The sequence below is a fragment of the Oryzias latipes genome, chromosome 8 (assembly GCF_002234675.1).
Source record: "Oryzias latipes chromosome 8, ASM223467v1".
NCBI lineage: Eukaryota > Metazoa > Chordata > Actinopteri > Beloniformes > Adrianichthyidae > Oryzias > Oryzias latipes.
Window position 1 is genome coordinate 19527489 of NC_019866.2, and position 27822 is coordinate 19555310.

Here is a 27822-nt window from a genome sequence, read left to right on the forward strand (position 1 = left end):
GAACCTTTGTGTTACCTGGACAATAATGTACCAGAGACTGACGTTTTCAGTGAGTACTTAAAGCCAGGTGTCAGTCCAGATGGCATGCGGGAGTTTGTTCTGCTCTCTGGTTCCTCTGTTGTGCAGACTGCCACTTGTCAGTAGTTCATTAACGCATTAAAGACAGGTAGAGCAGCCTTTTTGTTTGTTGAGGAATATTGATCATAGGTTCCAGCTGAAGGGGGACGAGGACTTCGCTTTTTCTTTTACTTCCTAAGTGTTTGGGGTTGAGATTTACCACAAGCCTGTTTTGTTCTCTTATCTGGATGTTGGATAGTAAATCAAAGACAGCGTTGAGTTCTGCTTAGTCACTGAGAAGTGCACCTTACTTCTGTTTTTGCCGTCAACGGACAAGATCGGCTCTCGTGGCCAGACTTAAAGAAAAACTTTCAATCTGAATTTAGCTACTGTTAACATGTAGCTTGGAGAAGACACTCAATTCTCTAAGGAAAGTCGAGCATTTCAATAATGTACGGCTTACAGAGTTTACTGTTCCTGGGAACGCTGACAATGCTGGTCTCCAACGACATGTTGGATGACTGTTTGGAGTCAAACCCGCGATACACCATGAACGTGGTGCTGCTGGAGGACAACACTTATGAATGGAGTCGACCATTTGTTCAGGAGGCTGTGGAAGGAGCCATTAAAAAGGATGCAGAAGAGAACAGAAAAGCTGGTATGAAATAACTTTACACATTATCGGCTGAGTATTGTATTCAATACAACCAACAGCTGCAAAACAAAACAGTAGATGTTATAATAAAAATATTAGACCTTTTTTGAGGTGAATAAGACGTACGATAACTCATTACAAACTGCAAAATACAAGTGGGGTAAAATAATATATTTTTTTGTGCATTTTATTTTATTGCGATAATATAAGTGCATTAAAAGACTGTTCTATAAAATAAGTGTAAGAAACAATAAGGTTTTCACCAGGATTTGTTGCAGCGTTAACGTGAAATGAAACTGAGCAGACAGAAAAAACCTAAAAAACAGTTACTATCTAGTTAACAGTAAACAATATTTAAAATGTAAAGTGAGAAGTTAAATCAGCATCGAAAGAGTTTCATTTCTTTTGTCATATTTCACCCTGATAATAAGAGAGAAAACTGGTTTAAGTCCGAGTCAGAGCAAGCCCCTTTTAATGGAATCCCTCCTTTTAAATTAGATTTAGTAGTTGGATTGCTCAATTGGCTGGATGTTGGATTGGTGCATAGGAAACCTGGGCTTGCTTCCCAGGGCATGCAATTAGTTAAAACGCCTGTGTTTGGACTTACGGCATGACCCTTAGCGCTGCTGCCTATCTGGGTCTCCCTTGCTTCTCGTGCGAATCAATGAAAGCTGATTCACTGTGGCGACCACTGTCAGGATATGCTGAAAGTGAACAACTCCTTTTGACTTAGATTACATTTTTGACAGAAAAATGAAGGTTTAGTGTGTGTTTAGTGTAGCTGGAAGTTACACTTCTAAAACACAGAGTTAAACTTAATGACCATGAAGTTCTTAACCTTCTTCATCATGTGAAAGAACATTTATTAAAAAGACATCAGCAGCTACATGTGGTGAAAATCCAAAGTCTCTGCCGTGATGCTCACTGATATTCTGAATGCCATTTAAGTTTGATCTATTAAGATGAGAAATTAAAGATTTTAGTGATAAAAATGTTAGCAAAATACCTGAAAAACGTTTGAATCTATTTGAAACTGTAAAAGTATTTCTTTCTAAATTTTGATTTGTTCAGCTCTGAAATCTTCATATTATTTTAGCAATGGTTTTTACATAACTTTTCTAAAACTTTTCCATAACCTTTCACAGAATTTCCAAAACTTAAAATAAAAACGTATCAGTCTATTGTAGTCGGTGCCACTAAATTAAACCAAGACACAAACTGATACATCCAAGTTTGTCTGCCTCACCGTTAAAATTGCAGCCGCCATATCAATGGTCGTTTGTGTTGGTCTGGAGGAAACTGCAGTAACTTGTGAAGTCGTATTGCATTCAATAAAATAAAAACAATTAAAACGTTGTTCCAATATTTATAAGACGATTCTTGAGAGTCGGGACAAAAGACCTTCAGAAAAACTGAATCAATTCTTTTCACTGTTCAAAAAATGTTTTGATTTTCAAGAAATTTATTGTTTCATACATTGTAACCTTCATCTTTAATTTGATAGAAAGACTTAATGCTTTTCAGTGCTGGTGACTATTGTGACCTAATGTCGAGGACAAGAGAAATAACATAAGGCACCTATTCACTAGTCACACATTTAAGTGAATATATCTTTAAAAAAGGATTTATAAAGGCTAAAACTTAACACCAATAATTACAATTCATTTAGATTTAGCATTGCGAGTAACTCAATCCATTTTAAAGGAATGATTTTAATCCATTAAAAAGTACTTTTTTATGTGGGGCATGTTTTGTCCCGACTATCAAGAATCAGTGAACTACAAAAGCAAAAAACTACGAACTAAATGACCTCCTCTGCTCATGAAAACTATACAATTTTCTGCAATTAAAAGATGAAAAGTCACAAAGTGTCCGTGCCACAGACATGATCTGTTTTGTTTCTGTGCTGGTCACCATATCACCAGTCTGTTTTGTTCTTCCTACTGACTTTATCCACAAACATTACAGAGCAAAACGTTGGATGTAGTTTCATTGACCAGCATGAACTGTTTATTTCTGTCTGTGGTGATGCAGAAAAACAGTCACAGTTTGCCTTGATGTGAAGCTGCAGAGGCAGGCAGGAACCCTCAATAGAGAACACAAAAACACCCCAGACAAGCAATAGCAGTTTCTCAATAACTAACCCTAAATAATCTCAGAGTCATCACAAGTACTTATTACAGTATTGTTAAAATAAAATCCACAGAAATCCCTAATATCATTACTCTTTCTCTTACAGTGAACCATCTTGTTCGAGTAATGAAAGTTTTAGACGTGTCCTCATCTAATCACATAGGACTACAACCGTTGACCTAAAAATATTAAAGCGAATTTTGAAAGAAATTATAGCAAAGTTGACAAAGTTGACCACTCCCACAAAGTGTGTCCAGCAGGTCACCCACAGGCTTTGCTGCTAAATACATAAATAAACAGTTCATACTTCCCCAACGTTTTGCTCTGTATTGTTTGTGGATAAAGTCAGTAGGAAGAACAAAACAAACTGGTGATATGGTGACCAGCACAGAAACTAAACAGATCATGTCTGTGACACGGACACTTTGTGGCTTTTCAATGTGTAACCCTTGTGCTATCCTAGGCACTTTAACGTTGGGAGTTGGGTCATCTAGACCCACTAGACAGTGCGCTGAACCTTTTTTCTTCAATGATTTGTGATCTTCACTGGTGTCCATATATTACATGAAATCTTTCCACCTTTATCCACCTTTGTCATGGTAGGGAGAACACATCAATGTAAGGGTGAGGTCATCTAAGATAGCACAAGGGTTAATTGCAGCTCATCTTATAGTTTTCATGAGCAGATGAGGTTTAGAGCCCAGCCTGTGTGGAGTTCTTCGCTTTTGTAGTTCTTGAAAGTATTAAAACAAAAATCAGAGAAAAGATATGAATGAAGATCACCCGCTTTTTTGTTTTTGTTTTTAATTGAATGCAATATGTTTCCAAAGTAACATTACCTGTTTTAAACAATTCTCTGATCGACTGGCTTCTGCAGCGTTCAGCAGCCGTCACTCTTTCTTCCCTTTAATGTGGCTCATCAGCCCCGCTTCTCTCATGCTGCTTATGTCGAAGGACATTTCTGGTTCAAAATGCGTTTCAGGGTCTTTCAGTAGACACAGTTGATCCCTCTCCTTGAAAAGCCATCGTTGTTAAAGCTTCATTTCCTCTGCATTTCGGAGCATTTCACAATCTCTGTCCGATAGTAAGCTGAAACCACTGTGCGCTGAACTGACGACAACTCAAACTGCTTTACAAGAATGTAAACTCCCATCATCAAGAGCGTGACGTAGAACTTCTGCCACAATGTAACCCTTGTGTTATCCTAGGCACTTTAACATTGGGAGTTGGGTCATCTAGACCCACTAGACAGTGCGCTGAACCTTTTTTCTTCAATGATTTGCGATCTTCACTGGTGTCCATGGTTTACATGAAATCTTTCCACCTTGATCCACCTTTGTCATGGTAGGAATAACACGTCAATGTAAGGGTGGGGTCATCTAAGATAGCACAAGGGTTAAATTCAAATCTCATGTTTAACAATTTTTTGGATCCAAATGATTAAAAATTCATGACTTTTACAAACCTTTACAGAAGATTTTGGTTTTTCCACAAACTTTTCAGGGACTTCAAAATTCCATTTTCAAATTGCCAAAAGATTTCCAGCTTTTTATGACCGTACAAACCCTGTCTATGGGAGCACACAGACTCAAATATGAAATATCTGCTCATTGCCCACTAATACAAGATCAAACTAAACATATTAAACACAATAAAATGAAGGCAGCATAAAGTCATTTGGCAGCAAATGTTTCAGACAATAATACACTTTCTTTTACCTTTAGAAAATGATGTTCATAACTAGGGTAACTTAACAATTTTTAAAACAGAAGTCTTCTAAAAAAGGTACATTCTTTGAAAACATATAAAATGTAATTTCCAACATTGGACTGAATAACATCACAAGAGCCCAGGTTCATTAAAAAAATAAAATAAAATGAGTACATGCAGAAGGTCAACACAGGTTTAGACATGTTACTTTGAGGGGTGAGTGAGTGCTGACATTATGTGCTTAGTTTGAGGGAGCAAAAAATGTGCGCTATGATCCATAAATGCCACAAACCCTGAACAGTATGAGTTAGAAAACTTTTTATTTGTAGATATAGCAATTTTCTAAAGAATTGAATAAAGCTGGACATCTAAAGGCACATCATTATTTACCTACTTTTAGTCTTCAACTCTGTTACTCATTTGTTTTTCATATGAACCACCTGTTTGGTATTTGTTTCTTCTCTGACTAAATGTATTAGGCAGGATTGTCTGTTCTGCACGAACGACAAACTCTTGTCAACCTTATTTTTCCTTGCATTTTGTATTAAAGCTTTTGTGTCTAAATATAGGTCTCCAGCCTAACCTAAATATATCTCTAATCAAATACATTTTATGACACTTGCTAATAATTAAGATCAAAAACATTTTACAACATAAGTTAGGTTCAGCTGGTTCCACCGGCATTACACAATCTATTCGGTCACCATGATACTGCTTTACCTGCTTTTAAATATGTGGTTAACTTCCATTAGTTTAAAGGTCGAAGCGGTACAATAAAAATGCTATAAATGAAATTTTGTAACTCATCCCTTTGATGCCAAGACATTTTTTTAAAAAGAAAACTGAACTTTGAAGTCAACATTTAGAGACCATAAGTTAAATAAAAGTATGAAAGTAAGCTATCTAAAAGCCATTTGTATAATGTGATCTAATCAACATTAATTTTTCTTTTCCCCCCTTTGGTTTTAGGGTTGAATTTCACTTTAACAGCCAACTACAACTGGTTCAACACCAACTTGTACAACCGCCAGGGCTGTGGGAGCAGCACCTGTGAGGGAGTGGCCATTCTCAAAAAGCTGCACGTAGGTATCATGAAAAATGTAACGTGAAGAACAGAAAGACTGTCCCATTGTTTGACAGAAAACTCAATTATGGGTTTTAGTAAATGTGATGTTCTTGTGACTTTTGCTGTCTCCTAAATGTTTTCACATTACAGTCCTGACTTTCTTCTGGCACAGTGATACAGCTAATGGTCCACAATCAGATGCTTATCTTAATACACATAGAATTAACACATGAGGGAAATAATCAGTTTAATTACAGGACAGAGGGTAAAGAAAAACATTTGGTTTAAAACACCATCATTGGAAGACAAAGCAAGAACGTTTTTCTCGTTTTGTTGACAGTTTTGAAGGAGCTGTAACTCGGGAGCTACAAGACATAAAGATTATTAGATTATTTTTAAAGTAGGCGTGAATAAAGTGTGGCATTTGTCTTGTAATTTTCCAATGAAGAACACCGGAGAAGTTGGCTGTGTCATGCTGGGCCCGTCCTGCACTTTTGCCACCTTCCAGCTAGTAGAGTACGTATGATTCCACTTTCCTTTCATTTATTATAATGTATCATCTTACAAAAGTTTAGGATTTCGCCCCTTTTATCTGCCACAGTATGGAAATTGGCTTAAGTCTGAGCATTCCCGTGATCTCTGCTGGGAGCTTTGGGCTCTCTTGCGACTACAAACCCAAACTGACCAGGATTCTGCCTCCAGCACGGAAGGTTTCAGACTCACTGGTGTACTTTTTTAATGAAAAAAATATGTTAAAGCCTATATGGGAGAAGGCTTATGTTTATAAGAAGTCAAACAATGTGACCGAGGACTGCTTCTGGTAAGCCAAGCACAAAGACAAGTGCCTGTTTCTTATCTTCATCATTGAACATAGTTGTGCTACATCTTCCTGCTGTTGTCGCAGGTACAACAATGCCCTGGAGGCACCTTCTGCTCACTTTGCATCAAGCAAGAAAAGAGAGATGCTACGTGGTGAGGAAGAACTAAAGAAGGCCCTGACTTCTAAGTACAGATTTAGCAACAGTGAGTATTGCTGATAACATAAATGCTATTTTTACGCCACAAAAGTTTCATAATATCAAAACATTGTTTTTCAGAAATCTGTCCCATGATCATCATGCTCTCTTATTCAGGGATTGTCAAGAACACTGATGCTTTGAAAAAAAAAAGAATATATATTTTAAAATAGTGGCGGTGTAGGTACCATAACCATTCGGCCTGCAACAACCGTTCAGGGTCCTTCGACTAGTGCTGACGTCACATTATATGATTGACTGTCCGTTGGTCTGATGACGTGATTGGATTACGATACTACCATATAAGAAGATATTATGCGGTCCGTTGTAAACAAATAGAGCTCCGACAAAGAGCGAGATTATCTTCTAAATGTGCTTTTATTATTGTTATGATTATTATAAAGTGCATTGCGGCCGAACGGACTGCAGTCCAAACCCTTCTTCGGACCGCACACTGTAACAAAGCACCTTCCCTGCCTGCAAACACGAAGTTACGAGACTCCAGCTGCTCTGAGACACTTCGGTTGTGTGGAGCAGCAGGTTCATTCTAACAGCCACAGATCTTTTTACAAAGTGGGTCGTGGCAAAATCTCTCTATAAACACAACAATGAAAAATGTCAGACACAACATATTAGGGAAAAGAACTTTGGGTTACAAAAAGGAAACGTGAAATGAAAATATGTAGAGCCCGAGCAGATCTCCACACTACATAGTTTGTCCAAGTCGGGTTACCGTAGTGTGACGTTAGACGTTATCCTCAGTCGAAAGGACCCCAAATAGTTATTGCAGGCCGAATGGTTACGGTACCTACGGCTCTAATCCCTGGTTAGATGTGTGGGCTAGAGCAGAATTTTCGCTAAAGCTAGCTACTAGCCAGTGACAAGGACTTGGAAATGAGACTCAGACTTGAATTGCATTTAAGTCTCACAATCATGGATAGACTCGGAACTTAACTTGAGATTCGAAGTCTAGGTCCTAGATGCAATGCTCACTTATTTACTCTTCTTCTTCTTTTTTTTATTATTTTGCAGGACATGGCTGCTTGTTCTAAAACTATAGCTTTTTGTTCTAATGCTTTTGCACTAGGAAAGCAGACACTTCCTATTATTGTGTCCCCACATGTTGCTTAAAAATAGTTTTAATGCGATTTTGGGGCAGTACAATATTTTTTTTTAACTATAAGTTTAAGACTTGAGACTTGACTTGAATTGCCCACCGAGAACTTCAGACTTGACTTGAAACTAAATGCAAATACTTGTCTTTGACTTGGGAAACATGACTTGTGGGCATCTGTACAACTACCATCTGGCAAATGACTTTGGACACGTGGTCCTCACTTGTGTTCCATACAACCCATGAGGTTAGAGGAGAGCCAAGTATAGCATGGGAGAGTCTGAGATAAATAATTCCTAATTATCTATCTTGCCTTTTAGATTTAAACAAAACACTTGGAAAGTACGGGAGTATTATTCTGACACTCTTCACTCATGATGTCAGGCGCTCTACTCAATATATAATTTAAACCTGCCCTTTCTGAGTAATAGTTTAGAAAAACTAGTCTTTATTCAATTAAACAATTTTATCAATCAAGATAATACTTTAGGAAAATTTCCTTCTGATTGTAGAACCCCTCACTGAGCTCATCTATCTGGTACCAGAGGTAGCACTGGTCAAGGTTATAAACAATCTCAGGTCCAATGCTGACAAAGAAAACTATCAAGTTTAGTTTGGCTGGGGGAATTACACCATATATTCTAATTTCATGAAATAATGTGGACAAAACTTCAGGCTTAAAAAAAGACAATGATGTTTATTTTAAAAAAAAATTTTCTTCTTCATTCCAGTATTTATTTTATGTGGGAGTGTTGATGACATAGTCTCAATAAAGGGACTGGCAAAGCAGTTTCATGAAGACACCATTTTCATTCTCATCGACCTTTATAAGTAAGCAAGAATTTCTCATTTAAAAAATATTTTGCATCAACAAAAATATCATTGTGAGGCTATGTTAAGCTTTGTACTTATTTTGTCTTAGTCCTGAGTATTACATCAACACAACTTCCTTAGCCCCTATGCGAGACGTCCTGGTGGTCACTCTGCCACCAAGGAACTACGTCAACGAGTCAAACTCAACATTCAACAACACGGTGAGCTGCACTTCAAACACATAAACAATGTAGTAGGGGTGGGATTATATCGCTTCGCTTCTTCCCACTGCTTTTCAAGCAATAAATCTACAATGAGTTTGATAAATGTGTAAATTCTTTATTGCTTTGACTACAATGCTTGAAATAAATCAATAAATCAAATCAAATCAAATCAAACCATGTAATGAAGACAGAAGACGTATTTTACTGTAAAAGATTACCAGTTTAAGAAATGCCATGTGGTAGAGAAACTAAACACAGGGTATTGTGAAGATGCAAGCTACGATCAAAACGTTTGAGGCAACAAATATGGAGGCAATATTTCTCAAAACCATTGAAATAAAAATTAATGTTAAATTGATCTTTGTAAGGTTTCAGAAAAAATGCAGAGGTGTAGTACAAAGAAGAAAACATTTGTCTTAACATTTTTTTCATCAACATAAATTCAAAAATATGTTTTCAGGAATATGAAATTATAGTTTTGCTGTATTAAATGTGTGTAAATTATCACAACATTTAGTTGTCAAACTCAAAACTGAACTATTACTGTCACTAGTAATTACTTTAACCAAATAGATGAGCCTCAAGCTTTGACTATCTGACAGAAAGTAGAAGGCTGACTACAAAACTAACCAGAATACAAATAATATATATGAACAGTTGTTTATTGAAAAAGTATTTTCCTTGTTTGGTAGATAAATGACTACGTGGCTGGATATCATGACAGCGCTCTGTTATTCGGCGAAGTGCTCAGAAGGAAAATGCTCAGTCAGCATGTGCCTCTGAGTGACACTCCATTTGGAAACATTTCCTTTGAAGGTAGGTTCTGATCATTCTGATCACCGTTCGGATCACTATAATCACAAACACAGTCATACTGACATCCATACAAACGAAAAAAGGGTGAGACATTATTAAGTTGTAACTCACAAAACGGGCAAAAAAAAATCAAATTCTTCAAAATTGTATTTAGAATCAAAGTATTTTATATTGAATGTACTAACTAAAGGGTAGTGAAGAAATTTTGGCTAAAATTTGAATGGAATTAAAAAATATGCAACACTTGCAAGAAAAACAAGCCTTGCTGATTCATGTTGTAGACAAACTACAAACAGCATTTGTGAGCATGTTTTTGAACAAATAATTAATTACTATTCAAATTATTTTAGGATTTTTGTGAAAGAGCTTGTTGAAATGTCTTCTGGAAATGTTAGCCCTTTTTTATGTAATAAAGTGTTTCATTCAAAACTTCCAGTTCTTCAATTTCTGGGAATTATCTCAAATCTGTCTCATCTTGTAATGTTCTTACGTTTTTGTATTTTTGTGATTTCTCTGAGCAGGTATGGCAGGAAACTACGTGCTTGACGAGTATGGTGACAGAGATGTTAACTTCACCTTTATCTACACATCTGCTCAGACTAGCAAGGTGAGATCACTGACTACAGAGAGAGAAATTGAAGAAAGATGACTTGTTCTTCAATGTTTTGTCTGTTTGCCCAGTATGAAACTCTTTCAGTGTTTGATACATCCCAAAATATCACCATAATGTGGCACGACAGCCCCACCTTGCCGTGGAAAGACGGTCAGCTGCCAGGAGATGAACCGGAAAATACAGAAGGTAATTCATTTAGAATGTTGCAAATAATGTTAAAGAGTTTCAATTGACCTTTTTGATATTTCTAAGATTCTTTGAGGATATTGTCAAACATTTTATACAGCATTAAGTAAAATATAAAATCTAAACGTATCATATTAAATGAATGAAAAATAAAGATCAGACAGCATGGCAATACACATCTGAAAAATATGGACTCCAATAGACAAAGGAGTGAATATGAAACAGAAACAGCTGTGGATTGATCAGATGACTAACTAAAGTAGGACTCATAAAATATCAGTCCCATCAGTACATTCAAATTGAAAGAAACAGTACAGAAGAATCACAACTTCAGTACAATTTCAAAAAGATTTCCCCAGACGCTTTCCATCAGTTGTTTAAACTAAGCCTTTCCCTTTACTAGAAAAAGATTTGACTTACAACCTGTGCAGTGGGCCAATTGATTTTCCTTTTGCTAGATGTTTTGTATGGGTCTAGGATGTTAACCATCTCTACTTGTGTTTACTTGCAGACTTAAGCACTCAAGATATCATTGTGATCGTTTTGGGTGTCAGCGTTGTGGTGGTGACAGCCATTGCTCTCATTTTCTACAGGTAAATGTCAGAATCCTTTCAGATGCTTCACAATAGAATAAAAGCTTTCATAGACAGAAATAAACAAATAAGTACTTTAAATATAGTTTAAAAGGCGATAAAATGGTTCTGCGGTTCAGTGTCAGGTTATCATTGAGATGGGTGTCTTTCATAATACACACGTTTATTGTCTGCAAATTCTGTTAGGCAGAACAGAAAAGAGCGTCTTATGCAGATGAAGTGGTCCCACATTGAGCCGCACCTGATTGGTCCCCTGGATGAGAAGGAGGTCTCCCTAAAGGTGAGTACGACCATCAAAGATAACCGATAAGATAAAGATAGTCAAGATAAGATAAAAAGACTCCCACGAAAGAGAACAATGTTTCCGTTAAAACATACAGAAGATTGATGTGCTGATTCAGATGATGTAGTGGATATTACATGTCATTATCATCTTTGTGAATTTTTTTTTTTAGTACAGATTAAACTGAATTTCAAAGATAAAACATTCTTATGATTTGTGATGAACATAACAACCAATCCCCACCAAACATTACAAAACCTCCACCAGCCATAAACTGCTACATGCGTCAGACAAAAGTACCTGATATTGACTGAAAGATGAGATTCTGTCAGCTGCTTGGAGGCAAGTTGATTGAATGTCTGTATTATACACCAGATAAAGCAAGATTTATAGCATAGAACTCGGTGAAACGGGTCCTTCAAAACTCTCAGTAAATCTTTTTATTCCTTCACAGAAGAAATGCTTTTATACAGTAAATAATACTGTAAGATGGTTAAGAACAGATTTCTTATTGTTTTTAGTTTCTTCTGTATTAATCTAAGTGTAATTTAATAAAAGGGTGACATATTGGTATTTAAAAATGAATAACACATTTTTGTGAATGTGCCTTTCATTGGCTTTGCAGTTCAAATGGACTTTTGTGCTAATATGGATTTGTTTTTACTTGTACTTTCTTTTGGCTGCAAAACATACACATTTGTCATTCCCAAGCTTGTTAAAGAAAATGGGTTAAGCTAGTTTTGGTTAAAAACATATTTTTATAGACTTTGCAAAACATCATGCGACAACAGCATGAATACTCAAAAACTTGCCCCAAATCAGCCCAACACAAAAAGTTAAAATCACCACATACAAAAGTGACTAATTTTTTTCAGTACTGTTTTTCAATTCAATTCAATTTTATTTATATAGCCCAAAATCACAACAACAGTCATCTCAATGGGCTTCGTACAGGTAATAGTAAAGTACACATAAAATCAAAAGGATCATGAATACATAGAATTAAATAGGAAAATACTAAACTGAACTAACTAAACAGACTAAACTAAACTGGCATCCCTGCCCTCACACCCTCCTTCGCGGTAAGGAAAAACTTCTAAAAAAAAGGATTCTGGAAAAAACGAAGAAACCTCAGGGGTGTTCACATGAACGAGGGATCCTCTCTCAGGAGGGACAGGCGATGTACTTGATCTCTTAGAGAAGAAATACCTTATCCAACTCTACAACTACATATTCAAAGTCCAGCAGATGAGCTTCATCCAGATGAAGTTGGGGGACGGCTGGGGGCGCCAGACGAGCCAGAGGCAGGATCCACAGCAAAGTGTAGGAGCAGTAGTAGAGACGAGCCAGAGACGAGGTACACGGTCAGGTACAGGAGCACGGACAAGCCAACTGGAATCTGGAAGTACTCCCACTCCCCCAGAGGGGAGAGGGAAAGAGGGACTGTACAAGAATCGCACTGCATCAGACAGAGGCATGGAGAACTATATGATAAATAATGATCAAGAATAGAGGAGAGAAGGAGAGTAGAAGTAGACGAGAAAAGAGGACAGAACCCCAGAGCACCATACTTTCCCCAGCTTCAAACTTCCTTCGTTGTCACATTTGAAAAAGCTCACCAAAAGGCAATTTGGCACATCCAGTCAGGAGTTGCTACAGCTTCACACAGGAGGTTTGTATTTTATTTGGGCTGAGGACTGGCACAGGGAGACATAGTTAGGCAGTAGCGTGAAGGGTCTTGCCTAAGGACCCACAGTGGATGACACTCATTGTGCTCCTTGGGAAGCCAACCCAGGTTTCTCGTGTGCCTACACCCAACTAACTGAGCCATCCACCTCAACAAGATACCACCATAATACAAAATACCTTCTGTTTGACTTCCATTAACAGAGGAACGGAGGACACGGAATCACCAATTGAGTTTGTATTATTAAACATTTCTTTTGCTTCAATGGGAGTGTGTGGATCTTTTCAAAACCACTGAGACTGTGCCCTTTGGGTTTTCATTTGACAACCTTCAACATTTATGATCTGTTTACGGAACAGATTGATGAAGATAAGAGGAAGGACAGTACATTCTTCTCTCATCGTGGTCGCTACGACAAGAAGGTATCTTTGTGCTAGTACCAAAACAGCAATATGTACTTTTTGAACAAAATTGTTAAATTTTCCTTCTGTTTTTTTCCAGCCTGTTGTATTGAAAGAGCTGAAACACCCAGATGAAGATTTTACTGAAGAGCAGAAGATTGAGCTTAACACTGTAAGCCACCTCTTAGTGACATTCACACAACATATGTATTAGTATGACAATACCATTTTTAATGGCCTTTCCTATTTTTAACACCTTTATGTTTCAGCTACTGCGCATTGATTATTACAACCTCACAAAGTTTTACGGCACTGTGAAGTTTGAGTACGGCGTGTTTGGTGTGTTTGAGCTGTGTCAGAGGGGCTCACTAAGGGTAAGATTTGTTTCGGACCCCTTACTTTTTGCCAACACCTTAACTTCTCACCTTTATTAGCATTATTAGTGCTTCCTGTTGAGTCGAACATATAGGTTTGTGCTTTTGCTTACAGAAAATTTGCCATAGGATGATGCTGACAGTGAACATAATCACAGTATGATACAGATTTTACATTTTTTATTTATCTGCATACACTGAAAATAGGTCGGTCATTTCCCATGACACACGTCCATGACCTTATTCAAGTTACGGTCAACTTAGTCATTTATGACAGAGGCTGTTGTCCCCTTTTCCGGCTTCCATCCCGATTTTACTGCCCACTTGATAATTTATGACAGTTTAGACAATGCTAATAGCAAGCACATAAAAACCTGTAATCTCAAGCTTAAACAAGTAGAGATTTACCAGCAAGTGTTCGACTTTTCTATTGCCTGAATGTTAGCTGTTTGTTGGGTGATAAATATGAACTTTATTTCTTTTCCTCTCTTTAGTATATTCTTAACGACAGGATATCCTACCCAGATGAAACCTTTATGGACATGGAGTTTAAGATCTCAGTCATGTATGATATAGCAAAGGTACGGCGTTTTAATCTTATAATAATTGTTTATCTTTATCTTAATTATTTATTAATTTTTCATCATTTTATTTAAACCACTAGTCTCAGAATAAATGTCCCATCCATATGTGTCTACTCAGTAAAATGCCTATCACTTTTTTGGTAGCCAAGTTTTGACCCAAACAAACCTGCTACATTAAAAATATTATAGCCACAGATGGGATCTCATAAAAAAAACAAAAAAAACTACTTGACTGGTTACGCAGATAGCAGTCGTGATTTCAATGATTGACAATGGAATGAATGTAGGAAAACTGCTAGAAAGCTTGCAAGCCTTTGCTGCTTTTAGCTTAAGCTCCAACCTTTCACTTTTTTAGAATATGTTTTCTTGCCATCTGTAACCTGCATGTATATTCACACGTTGATGTTTTTTAGTTGTTAATCTAGGTTGTATTCCTTCATTCCTGCTACAACTCATAAGTAACCATTAGGCAGCTTGAGGTTTAGCAAGACAATTCTTACAATGTAAATCAGTCCTGCTATACATTAGGAGTGAACAGTCTCACCTCTGTGGCTAAAGTTTGCATCGATGACAATGGTACAAGGGGAAAATTCTTCTATACTTTGTAATTTATTTTGTTTTTCAAACTGAATTTGTTAACAAAACTGTTCAAACTGTTAGTATCAGTTAGATCAAACATTGAAAAGCCAGCTTCCAATATGTATAATATAAACAAACCATTCAGCAACATGACCACTATTAATTTATCTACAGTGCTAAAAAAACTAATTGTGTTGTTGTGACTCCTAATGGTACAGGAAAAGTACTAAGGCTAGTGAAATGCTGCTTTATGAATAAACAATTTATAAGACAAGTACATTTTGTGGTTTCATCATTTAGTTTGATTTTCATGTTTGTCTCCTACAGGGGATGTCGTACCTCCACACAAGTAACATCCCAGTGCATGGCCGGCTCAAGTCAACTAACTGTGAGGTTGATAACCGCATGGTGGTCAAAATCACAGACTTTGGTTGCCACACAATTCTGAAGCCGGCCAAGGGTAAGATGAATTTTCTCATCGGGGATCCGGATGATTCACACCAACAATGAGAACAAAGATTCATCCTCTCTTCTCAGATCTTTGGACAGCCCCAGAGCATCTTCGCAAAGATGGGGTCTCTCAAAAAGGCGACGTTTACAGCTACGCCATCATTGCCCATGAGATTGTTACAAGGAAACCCCCTTTCTATACACAGTACTGCTCAGATTCTGCAGGTACGTTGCCAAAATATTGCCTTAAACAACAATGGGCAACCATTTTTTGTGTTGTGATAAATTTTATTTTGTTATATTTTCCCCCCACTGTAGAGAAAATGTACAGAGTTCAGTATCCCAGGAACAACAACTTCTTCAGACCAGAGCTCAACTTTGAAGGAGCATCAGACAGGGAAACTGAGGTAAAGAGTCCACAAGTTTACAATGTAAAGAGAAATCCCCACACTGAATATAAATCTGTTTAGTTATTGTTTTTTCTAATGTGTGTATGCAGGTGTATATGCTGATAAAGAATTGTTGGGATGAAGATCCTGAACGCAGGCCAGATTTTAAGAAAATAGAATTAACTCTGGGAAAGATTTTCAGGTTTGTAAACACATTTCTCTAACAGGTCACTCAGTTGAGTGTATTCCAATTTTATAGGTGTTCTGAAAGAAAAGGGCGATTTTTGCAGCTGAAAATGTACTCCATCTTAATTGTCCATATGATTTCAGTAATTTGCACAACCAAGCCACTGAGACATACATGGACAACCTGATCCGTCGTCTGCAGATGTACTCAAGGACTCTGGAGAATCTGGTGGAGGAGAGAACTGCTTTGTATAAAGCTGAGAGGGACAGAGCCGACCACCTCAACTTTATGCTGCTCCCTGGGTAGGCCGAAATATGTTTAATACTTCATTTACCAAATTTTTTTCTAAAATGGTTTCGAACTTTTGTGGAGTTTGACCCCAACTTTTCACCCCTCCTTCTTTTAGTTTGGGTTTTACAGTACATTTTGCACCACTACAGCCTTAGATTATAAACTTCACGAACCCACCTTTTAAAAAGCAGACAATAGAATACTGAAAAGACCATTTAGCAAGGAAAGAACCAGGTTTTCCTTTAGATATTTTGAAATATTATTATCATTTGAAAGTGTTGATGTAGTTAAAATCCAGTTGATTAAAAATGACATTTTTGCTTGGCCGTCCTCAGTCCTGTGGTACGGTCCCTGAAGGAAACGGGTAGAGTGGAGCCAGAGCTCTTTGAAGAGGTTACCATCTACTTCAGTGACATCGTGGGATTCACCACCCTCTGCCACTATAGTACTCCCATGGAGGTTGTGGACATGCTTAACAATATCTACAAGAACTTTGACAGCATCTTGGACCATCATGATGTCTACAAGGTCATTTATTGGCTCAATTTAGGTTTTACTTTGGGTTTATGTCTTCTTGCTTTGTTACAGGATTTTGATATCATAAATTGACCTGCACTTTTTATAATGTTTACTTTCCAGGTTGAGACAATAGGGGATGCGTACATGGTGGCATCCGGTTTACCCAACCGGAATGGGGACCGGCACGCAGTGGACATCGCCCACATGGCTCTGGACATCCTGTCATTTGTGGGAACTTTTGAGTTGCAGCACCTGCCTGGGATTCCTCTGTGGATTCGTATTGGAGTGCATTCAGGTACCAAATAAGTTGGTTATAAATTTTATTACCATATAATTTCTGCACTGTTTAAACCAGTTACTTAAATTACTTTGTATTATTTTATTTAAGTATGTACAATATAAGACTTAAAAACACCTCAGTGTCCCATGGAGTTGGTGTCTGTTCTCAAACCAAGAGGTTGTTTAATTTCACAACTGGGTCATATGCTCTGAAAAAATCATGTACATTTGTGGCGTCTGGTGGCAATTGACACGTTTTCTTTTATTAAATCCATCCATCCAAGTAAATAAATATCAAAACATTAAAACAGTTAACAGTTTATTTCATTTCTTTTCACTAAAACTTAACAGTACCCTATTTTTTCTTGTTAAATTGCAAATTAGGTTTTGTTTATTTTTTCAACAGGCTATTAGGTGGATTTTCTTACTGTCTTTATTTGTGTTACTGACAACTAACTGCTGAACAAGTTAACTTTATTGTTAAAACCAAAATTAGAAAATTTGTATAGATACAAAAGCCTTTGAGACATATATGTAGAGGTATATTTAAGAGGTATAATCAGAGAAAATAACATGTTTGATTTATCTGTGTGTGTTTGTATGAAGGCCCCTGTGCAGCAGGAGTGGTGGGAAACAAGATGCCTCGCTACTGCCTCTTTGGAGACACGGTCAACACGGCTTCACGCATGGAGTCTACTGGCCTGCGTAAGACAAAAATCTTTATAACAGAGAAACTATAGATGGATGTTCTGGTTGTACCACAAAATATAAGAAACTGATTTATTTTACTCTTGTTCTTACAGCTTTGAGAATTCATGTGAGCCAATCAACCATCAAAATCTTGCAGAGGACCCCCTGCAAGTTTGAGTTTGAGCAGAGAGGAGAGACTTACCTGAAGGTGGGTGAGAGGACCTTTATACGGTTTTGCTTGTAGTTTTAGTATGTGTCAATTGGCAGATAGATATACAGTTGTACAGTTTATACACCCTGGAAGATATGATGATTTCTTGGTCAGAAGAGGAGTGGAAGAAGTGGAAAGTGAGGTATTCTATTGAAACCAAAACATGGTCACAAAGATTTCTGCAAACGGCCAGAAAAATAATTAGGGATGTAAAAAAACATCCACAAATTACTTCAAAAGCGATCCAGGACTCTCTGAAAACTGTGGTGTGGCTGTTTCAAGATATACAACAAGGAGGCACCTTCATGGTCGAGTCACCAGAAGAAAGCCTTTTTTGGACAAATGCCACAAAATAGCTCTCCAAATTGTCTAATTATCCTAAGTTTGGTACGCCATTTTGTGAATGTAAAACTGCTGATTGTGTTATTTTGTGCATTTTTCTTGCTTTGATTGCTTGAAATAAACCATTTCAAATCAAATCAAAAACAGCACAGAGACAAACCTCCAACATTTTGGACCAAAGACATTTGTGGTGATTAGACCAAGATTGAACTTATTGGCCACAATCATAAACACTACATTCAGAAAGGACACCACAGGACCTATTACGAAAACAACACTTTCCTGCTGTGAAACACAGAGACGAATCAGTGATGTTTTGGGAATGTGTGGGCTACAAAGACAAAGGAAACTTGGTCAAAGTTGATTTAATTCAATTCAATTTTATTTACATAGCCCAATATTTACAACAAAAGTCATCTAAATGGGCTTCATACCTGTAATTGTGCAATAAACATGAATTATAATAATAATAATAATAATAATAATAAATTTTATTTCAAGCGCCTTTCAGGTCACCCAAGGTCGCTGTACAAGGTTAAAATAAGAAAAACAGAATAAAACGTCAATAAGAAATTATCAGAGTAAAACATGAGTAAACATAAAGACACAAAAAACATTTAAGATAAATACATAAAAAAATTATAGGATAAAAAAACAGACAGACAAACAGACAAATGAGGTTGCGTTAACTGAATAGATTAACTGTATGATTGTTTGAAGAGATGAGTCTTGAGTTTGGATTTGAATAGTGGCAGTGTGTCGGTATTCCGTAAATCTGGAGGAAGAGAATTCCATAGCTGAGGGGCAGAGCGACTGAAAGCTCTGCCCCCCATGGTGGCAAGACGGGCAGGTGGGACATGGAGTTGGAGAGAGGAAGTGGAACGGAGAGATTGGGAGGGAATGGAAATGTGAAGAAGATCAGAAATGTAGGGTGGAGTCAGGTTATGGAGTGCTTTGAAGGTGATGAGGAGAATCTTGAAACTAACCCTTTGTTTTATGGGAAGCCAGTGTAAGTTTTGGAGAACTGGTGTGATGTGGTGGGATAACGGGGTCCTAGTGATGATGCGGGCTGCAGAATTTTGGAGAAGCTGCAATTTTTTGAGTGTTTTATTGGGCAAACCAAACAGGAGGGAATTACAATAATCGATCCGAGAAGTGACAAGACTATGAACAAGTACAGCAGTTGTATGAGGTGTGAGAGAGGGGCGGAGACGAGATATATTGCGGAGATGTAAGTAAGCAGAACGGGTGATGTTATTAATATGAGATTGGAATGAAAGTGAGCTGTCGAGGATGACACCCAGACTCTTTACCTGGGGGGAGGGAAGAACAGAGAAGTCGTTGACAGAGATGGAGAAGCTATTGGATTTGGAAATAGTGGATGGAGTGCCTACAAGGAGGACTTCAGTTTTGGAACTGTTGAGTTGCAGAAAATTTGAAGAGAACCAGGAATGGATTTCTTGCAGACAGAGGGTAAGGGAGGAAGGAGGAAGTGATGAGGAGGGTTTAGTAGAAATGTAGAGCTGGGTGTCGTCCGCATAGCAATGGAAATTAATGTTGTGTTTATGGAAGAGAGAACCAAGAGGGAGGATGTAAATGATGAAGAGAAGGGGACTTAGGACAGAACCCTGGGGAATACCAGCAGAGAGTGTGAAGGTGTTTGACATATGAGGTTTAATGTGGATAAATTGACTACGGTCTGATAAGTATGAAGAAAACCAGGACAGAGGGGTGTGAGAAATAACAATAGTTTGAAGTCTGTGAATAAGAATATTGTGGGAAATGGTGTCAAAAGCAGCAGTTAAATCAAGGAGAATGAGAATGGACAGTGAACCGGAGTCTGAAGCTAAGAGGAGGTCGTTTGTGATTTTTAAAAGAGCTGTTTCTGTACTATGGAGTGGGCGGAAACCAGATTGAAAGTGTTCGTAGATGTTGTTACTGGAAAGATGAGCACGGAGCTGAAGAGCAACAGTTTTTTCAAGGATTTTGGAAATAAAAGGTAAATTAGAGATTGGGCGAAGATTATTCAAGTTATTTGGGTCAAGACCAGGTTTTTTCAAAACTGGAGTTATAGAGGCGACTTTTAGAGAATGTGGAACAATACCAGACATGAGAGAGGAGTGAATAATGTTGGTAATTGATGGGAGAAGAGAAAGGAGACAGGATTTAACAAGAGATGTAGGAATGGGATCCAGTTGGCAGGTGGAAGGTTTAGAGTTGGTAATGAGGTCAGAAATGGTTTGTACAGAAGGAAGTGAAAATCTTGAAAAGGTTGTCAGAACCGAGGGAGGAGTGAAGGTGTCCACTCCAGAGACTGCAGCTTGGCTTGTGAGCTGTTGATGAATTGTAGAGATCTTAGAAACAAAGAAGGACATTAACGCGTTACAAAAGTCAGGTGAGGAGAGATGATTAGGGAGAGAATCAGGGGGTTTTGTTATATTAGATAGAAGTGAGTAAAGGGTCCTAGAGCTATGTCGGTTTGAGTAAATCAGGCCAGAGTAATAGGAAGTTTTAGCGGAAGCTATAGAATCTTTATAGAGGATAATGTGGTTTTTGTACATGTCCTTATGAATTGTGAGTCCAGTTTTATTTTGAAGTCTTATCAGTTGTCTGCCTTTAGCTTTGAGCTGCCGTAGTGCAGATGTGAACCATGGTGCAGAGCGGGTGAAGGAAACTGATCTTGTTTTGAGGGGTGCATGAGTATTTAGAAGTGACTGCAAGTCATTGTTATACTGCAAAACCAGCTCGTCAGGTGTGGCATCAGGATTTACTCTGGGAAGGTTGTTGATATCGGCTGAAAAACTAGCAGTGTTGATGGCTTGTATCTTACGGAATGATATGATGCGTGGACGTTTGAGTTTGGATACTGTGAGCAGGAGATTAAAGGTGATGAGCTTATGGTCAGTGAACGGGAGTGTGTGAGGTTTGCAATCAGAGGGAGTAAGTCCAGAGCAGCACACTAAGTCTAGCGTGTGTCCTTTGCAGTGAGTGGGAAAATGAATAAATTGCTGCAATCCAAAGCTATCTAAACAGGATAAGAAGTCTTTGGCAAGAGGATTATTACAGTTATCCATGTGGAAATTAAAATCACCAAGAGTAACAATGTTCTGAGATTGTGAAGTGAAATGGGTCAGGAGATGGGAAAAGTCATTTAGAAAATCCTTGCTGAATTTGGGTGGACGGTAGACTGTAACAACTATGGTGGGGGCATGACCAGAAAGAAGTAATGCAGAATATTCAAATGAGCAGTAAGTAGGAGCAGAGACAGGAAGGACTTTCCAGGACTCACGATAGATCATCAGGACACCACCTCCACCACCGAATTATAAAGAATATAAAGTCATAGAATTCAATAGCTGATTGCTAAAATAAACTAAACAGAATAAACTAAACTGGGCATCCCTGCCCTTAGACCCTCCTTCGCGGTAAGGAAAAACTCCTAAAAAACCGTATTCCAGAAAAAAAAGAAGAAACTTCATGAAACCACATGAAGGAGGGATTCTCCCCCAGGACGGACAGGAGATGTACCAGAACTCTTAGAGAAGAAATAGCTTCTCTAACTCTACAAATACATGTTTAAATAGTCCAGGAGCACGGAATCTGGAATCACTCCCACTCCCACTCCCACGGAGGGGAGTGGGACAGAGGGACATTACATGAATCCCACTGCAGCAAGCAGAGGCATCGAGAACTGAATGATAAAAAAATTATGAAAAATAGAGGAGAGGAGAAGTAGATCAGAGTAGAGGACAGAACCCCAGTGCACCATTCCCCAGGTTCTGGTAAGGGTTAATCTTAGGGTTCAGGTCAGGGCTAGACTTAAAAAAAAAAAAGAAAGGGGGAGGGGGGTAGAGTGGAGTCTTGTCAGTAGTCTGTGGGGTCGTGGATAGATTGTGGTGCAGGTGGGATTTGGAGGTCCCTTGAAAATATTCGTGTGGTTGCAATGGGATCATCCCTTGAAGTGTGTGTGGTGCAAGAGTCAGGTCAGGTTGAAGATGGGTTAAGATTCACGCAAAATCTGGAGCAGCCTACTTGCAACTAATTGTTTGCGTATTTTAAGTTTAATTTAAATGTGTTAATAGTAATTTTAATATTCTCTGATTACTAGATAGTCTGTCAGAAGCCTGTCCAAAGAGGAATGTTTTCAGTCTAACTTTGAATGTAGAAACTGTGTCGGCCTCTCTTACATGAGCTGGGAGCTTATTCCATAAAACAGGCTTTTTCCTGCATTTGGTGAGCGGATTGTTCTGTTTGGGTGCAGGAGGTTAGCAGGAGGATCTTGAACTTAATTCTAGATTTAACTGGGAGCCAGTGAAGTGAAACTAACACAGGAGTGATGTGATCTCTTCTGCTAGTTCCTGCTAACAATCTTGCTGCTGCATTCTGAACAAGCTGGAGACTTGGTAAGGAACTTTTAGGGCACGCTGCTAACAAACAGTTACAGTATTCCAGCCTAGTCGTAACAAGTCGTAACAAATGCATGGACAAGCATCACTTTTAGATACTATATTTCTGATCTTAGCTGTATTGCGCACGTGAAAAAAAATGCAATTTTACACGTCTGTGAAATGTGAGCCTTAAATGATAAATCCTGGTCAAATAAAATCCCTAGATTTCTAACTGTAGAATTGCAGGCTATAGTTACGCCATCCAGGGAGACTATCTGATCAGAGCATCTCTCAGGTTTTTAGGACCTTTGATGACCTCAGTTTTTTCTGGGTTTAGGGGGAGGTAATTAATTGTCAACCAGGTCTTAATGTCTCTGATGCAGGCATTAAGTTTCTCTATATGGTCATTTTTGTCATAAAAATGATGACAAGATTGATGCAGCACGTGATCAGAAGATACTGGAGGAAAACTTCTTCAGCTCGGAAGCTGCGCGGGAGATGCACTTAGACATTTCAACATAACAACGATTCAAAATACAAAGCCAAGTCTACCTGTCATTGGTTACAACTGAATAAGGTGAAGGTTCTGGAGTGGCTGTCTCAGTCTCCGGCCCTTAGTATTCTTGAGCTACTTTAGGCAAATCTCAAATGGGCAGTTCAAGCAAGACAGCCCAATAATTGAGGTTTTCTTCCAAAAAGAATGGGTTACTTTACCATTACAGGAAAAAAAAAGTACCTCAGCCACAACAACTACAAGAGACTTCAAGCTGTTATGGATGCAAAAGGAGGCAGTACAAGGTATTAAAAACTAGGGTTTGAACTTTTGAACAGGGCCATTTGGGAAGTTTCTGATGTCATGATGATTTTGTTGTTTAATAATAAACAACAAAACAACTAAATGAAATGGAAAAAAGTTTGTGTTATCATTCATATCCTCTAAAAAAATTACTAAGAAATAATAACTCCTTCCGGTGTACGTATGAGCACAACTGTATGGATAAAGGATATTTTCTGTTTAAAAGTTATTTTTCCCCAAAAAATTTCTTGCAGGGTAAAGGTAAGGAGATGACATACTGGCTAACAGGAGTGACGGGGGGCAACTACAACCTGCCTACACCACCAACAGCGTAAGTAACAAGATATCTTTGTAATGTTTCAATTCATTTTTTAAATTGGTAATATAAAAAAAGTTGTAAAGTTTCAACTAAAGGTAGACTCAAACAAAATGTATAGCTATCTTTTTTATTTATTTATTTTCATTTAAGTGATGAACAACGAAAAAACAACAAACAAATGAAAATACACCGGAAAAACAGATCTGACAAACAAAGACAACAACCAATACTTCCACATGAGAGAAGCAGAAAGAAAGGGGGATAAAAGAGAAAAGTGTGTGTGTGTGTGTGTGTGTGTGTGAGTGTGTGTGTGTGTGTGATGAAAGGATGAGAGAGTTCCATCCTATTACTTATACTCAAGCTTGAACTAACCATAATGCACTCTGCTAACTATACATATTTAGGAATACATTATTAGAGATTCATATAGATAGATAGGAAAGGCTATAGACATATATAACTATACATTCATTATATTCTTGATACTAGAATAGTCAATAGCAGTAACCATCATAAAACCAACAATAGAAATAATTATCTTGTAATTTTTACAAAAGAAAATGACAAAACAAACAAATAAATAAATAAAAATATTGAGAGTAATTACCCCTAACCATTAGACGCCCGCAGATGAGATGAATAGGGTACCGTAGAGAGAAAAAGGTGGGGAGACAAATTTATCGCTATTTTTAACGATCTATAATGGATAACTATTTTGGTTGCTTTATTTTAAAGGCCATTCTTTGAATTTGGTGCACATTGGGTTCTCTGGTGATCAAAAATTTTACCTAAAAAAATGTGTGTTTCTTAACATTGCATCAAATTAAGAACTATTTCAACCTCTGAGAAAATTTGTTTTCCCACCTTAGACATGAAATCCCCAAAATTCTTAGAAAAATTTGTCACCGTAACAGTGTGCTTTGTTACAGCGTTGAATATTTTCGCTAAAAGTTGTCACATGTCTACAATAGCTAGGATATTGAGCTACATATAGCATGAGGAAAACAAGAAATTAATATATTTTTAAAACAATTGTTTGCTTTTTCCCAAACAAAAGTAAATATTATTTATGAATGTAACGGAGTTGAAAGGTTGAGCTTGACAATGTCAATCTGACAATAAAAACTATGAAATATGGGTAAGAAAGTAGGCTAATACTTATCTGTCTTCAGAGTATGAGTGGGAAAATATACAGTGATGTCACTTCCTGGTTCTGAAGCAGCTGGACTGAACTATTATTTTTTTAAAAATGGGGGATTGACAGGCTGTTATGGGGTTGAAAAAAACTGAGGGACCTGATTAAATGGAGACATTTTATAAAGATTCATGTATTTTTCTTTTATTTAAGTGAAACTAAATAGGTAAATGATCATGTTAGCAGAAAAGATTTATGGTTATTGGCTATTTTAAAAAAAATCAGTTTTGCATTCAGTGTAAAGGTAACTTTGGTTGGTGGCGACATGCTCATTTGGCTGACCTCTACACCTCAACAACCCATGAATTTCTTTGAAAACATAATTTTCAAACTATTTTTGTATGCTATAATGCAGAGACACATGGATCTGTCCATTTATCGTTTTAAAATGCATTTTATGGCTTCATTTATACAGAAATGTTTGGGGTAAACCTGTGGGACACAGAGTGCACTGATTTCAGAGAATCATCCTTGAATCATATGTTGGATGGAAAAACATTACCTTGATCATTATATTCCAGCTTATTAGATTCATGCGGCAACAGCGATCCAGATTAGTAAATGGCTTCAACCATTTCAAGTATAAAACTGTAAACATTTAAAAGTTGCCAAAAATTCAAAATCCAGTCCATTCTTGTTTAAACAAGGTACCAAAGTTCTGAACAGGAAAGCAAAAGAATAACCACACAGCAGACCTTTACTAATGACAATAGTATAATAATAAGTATACCCCATGGACTTACTAACATTAACCATTTAGAAAATTAGTAAAATAATAACAAAAAAGTTTGTTACAATTTTCATCAGATAGTAAAAGCCTAATTAAATTATTGCAATCTTAATGAAGTATGACTTTCAAACTATTTTTTAAACAAAACTGTCTATAATCATTTTAAGGGAAAACTTCCAGCGCCTCCAGCAGGACCTTGCAGACATGATCATTTCAAGTCTGGAGAAGCGTGAAGGTGGAAAGGAGACTATTGAAAAGAGGAAGACCCTGTCCACCAGAATCCGCTGGAAAGACAGAAACAACAGCTTTCAGAAAGAAAGTCCTCCCGAGTACTTCCACTTGGCTGTCACAGAGAATCCAAGTACTTACCTGTGACTCCAGCATTCAGGGGATTTTACTGAAAAAAAAAGACTGCAATAAGTCAGTCCGGGTGTGTGTGTTTCTTTCTCTGATGCAGGACTACAATGAGAGAAGAACACAAGCTTTACACAGATGTTCCCTGTTCCAGGTCACAATCAATTTCCTGACATTCATATCACCTACAGTAAATGGCTAATTTACACCAATTTGTTACATGAATCATTAAAGTAGAGAAAAACTTTCCACTCACACACCTGACCAGCTCACACAAGGGAAGGCCGCTTGTCAAAATCACCTTGTTGTATTGCACTGTATTAAATTGTAGTATAAGAAGTAAACCAATTCTCTTTTTTACAATGCAGCTCTGGGTGTAGGACTGTAATGCAGGAAACCTGGGTGCAATTGCCAGGGCGTGTAATGAGCTAAATTCCAGTGCGGGTCATTAGGCAAGACCCTTCATGCTGCTGCCTATCTGGGTCTCCCTGTGCTTTGAAAATACAGGGTTGTGTTAGGAAGGGCATCCGCCATAGAAAACTAACTGTCAAACCACCTGAGTGAATCAGTGAAGGCTGATTCGCTGTGGTGACCCCTGAAGGGATAAGCTGAAAGGGGAACATCAACAACAACTTTCTTCAGTAAAGTCTTTATTTAATGAAGAGCTGCTAAAGATAGACAGTAAAGCATCAACAACATTGATTTTTATTTTCAAAAGGTTCAAATAAATTAGCATTAACTCAAGTGTTATAGATAAGGTACATCACCTTTATTTATTCTTTATCTTATCCCTACGCACTGTAACTGCTGACAAATGTTTGACCTTTGGATGCCCACTGATGCAAATATGCATCAAACCATTTCGGCTCTAAAATAACCTTAAGGTGTTTTTTATTGTTGGAAATGAATTCAGGTGTTAAGGGGTAAATAGAAGAGCATAGATTTTAATAGTGCGAGTTCAAAAGGAACCCAAATAATAACGAAAAATATAATTTCAACTTGTTAATTTTGGAAAGGACTTTTTTTCAGGTTTAAATGTCTGTATAAATTTTTTATGAAACATAAAACAAACTATTGTGTAAATATATATCTGCTGCTACAAGGATGGCAGAGGCAGGCAAATACAGTATACTTCTATTGTACATTCACTTACATTAGACGTATTTTACATATATTTGTCAAATAAAGGTAACAACATAGTTGACTGGCTATTCATCTAACAGATTATCTACATGCAGGTATTTTTTTAATCTTTAGAGAGTGTGAATCTGTTTTAGCTTACTATTGCAGAAGTGCTACTTTGTTTTTCAGAGCTTCTAGACTTTGTACTGTAAAACAAAACATAACGTTTCAACATAAAAACACGAGTTATCCCTTGTGCTATCTTAGATGACCCCACCCTTACATTGACGTGTTCTCCCTACCATGACAAAGGTGGATAAAGGTGGAAAGATTTCATGCAATCCATGGACACCAGTGAGGTTCACAAATAATTGAAGAAAAAAGGTTCAGCGCACTGTCTAGTGGGTCTAGATGACCCAACTCCGAATGTTAAAGTGCCAAGGATAGCACAAGGGTTATAGGGCTGCCTTAAAATTTTAAGTCAAGTTAACAAACTTGATTTATTGTGTTAACATACCCTTTTGTTGTATTAAATTAAAATATCTTGTTTATCCAAAGTACAGGTGTTTTATTCGGAGATGGATTTGAAAGTTATGTAAACTTGTTTTGGTTTTGTTATCCATCCATCCATCCATTTACCAAGGCTGTGTCCAACC

At 37.5% G+C, this 27822-nt stretch overlaps 1 protein-coding gene across 1 annotated transcript; it reads left to right on the forward strand.

Annotated features, from left to right (window-relative positions):
* Window positions 1-269: 269 nt before the first annotated feature.
* On the forward strand, window positions 270-26381 carry olgc9 (membrane guanylyl cyclase). The gene is given in 27 exon segments (NM_001105096.1): window positions 270-715; window positions 5525-5637; window positions 6070-6137; window positions 6223-6441; window positions 6526-6644; window positions 8483-8582; window positions 8674-8785; window positions 9481-9604; window positions 10126-10211; window positions 10286-10403; window positions 10915-10996; window positions 11183-11276; window positions 13326-13388; window positions 13468-13539; window positions 13637-13741; window positions 14236-14322; window positions 15232-15364; window positions 15442-15579; window positions 15673-15761; window positions 15854-15945; window positions 16074-16232; window positions 16557-16749; window positions 16861-17035; window positions 17626-17724; window positions 17823-17917; window positions 23701-23777; window positions 25858-26381. Coding segments are annotated over 27 exon segments (3228 nt in total). The 5' UTR covers window positions 270-507; the 3' UTR covers window positions 26066-26381.
* Window positions 26382-27822: the final 1441 nt, after the last annotated feature.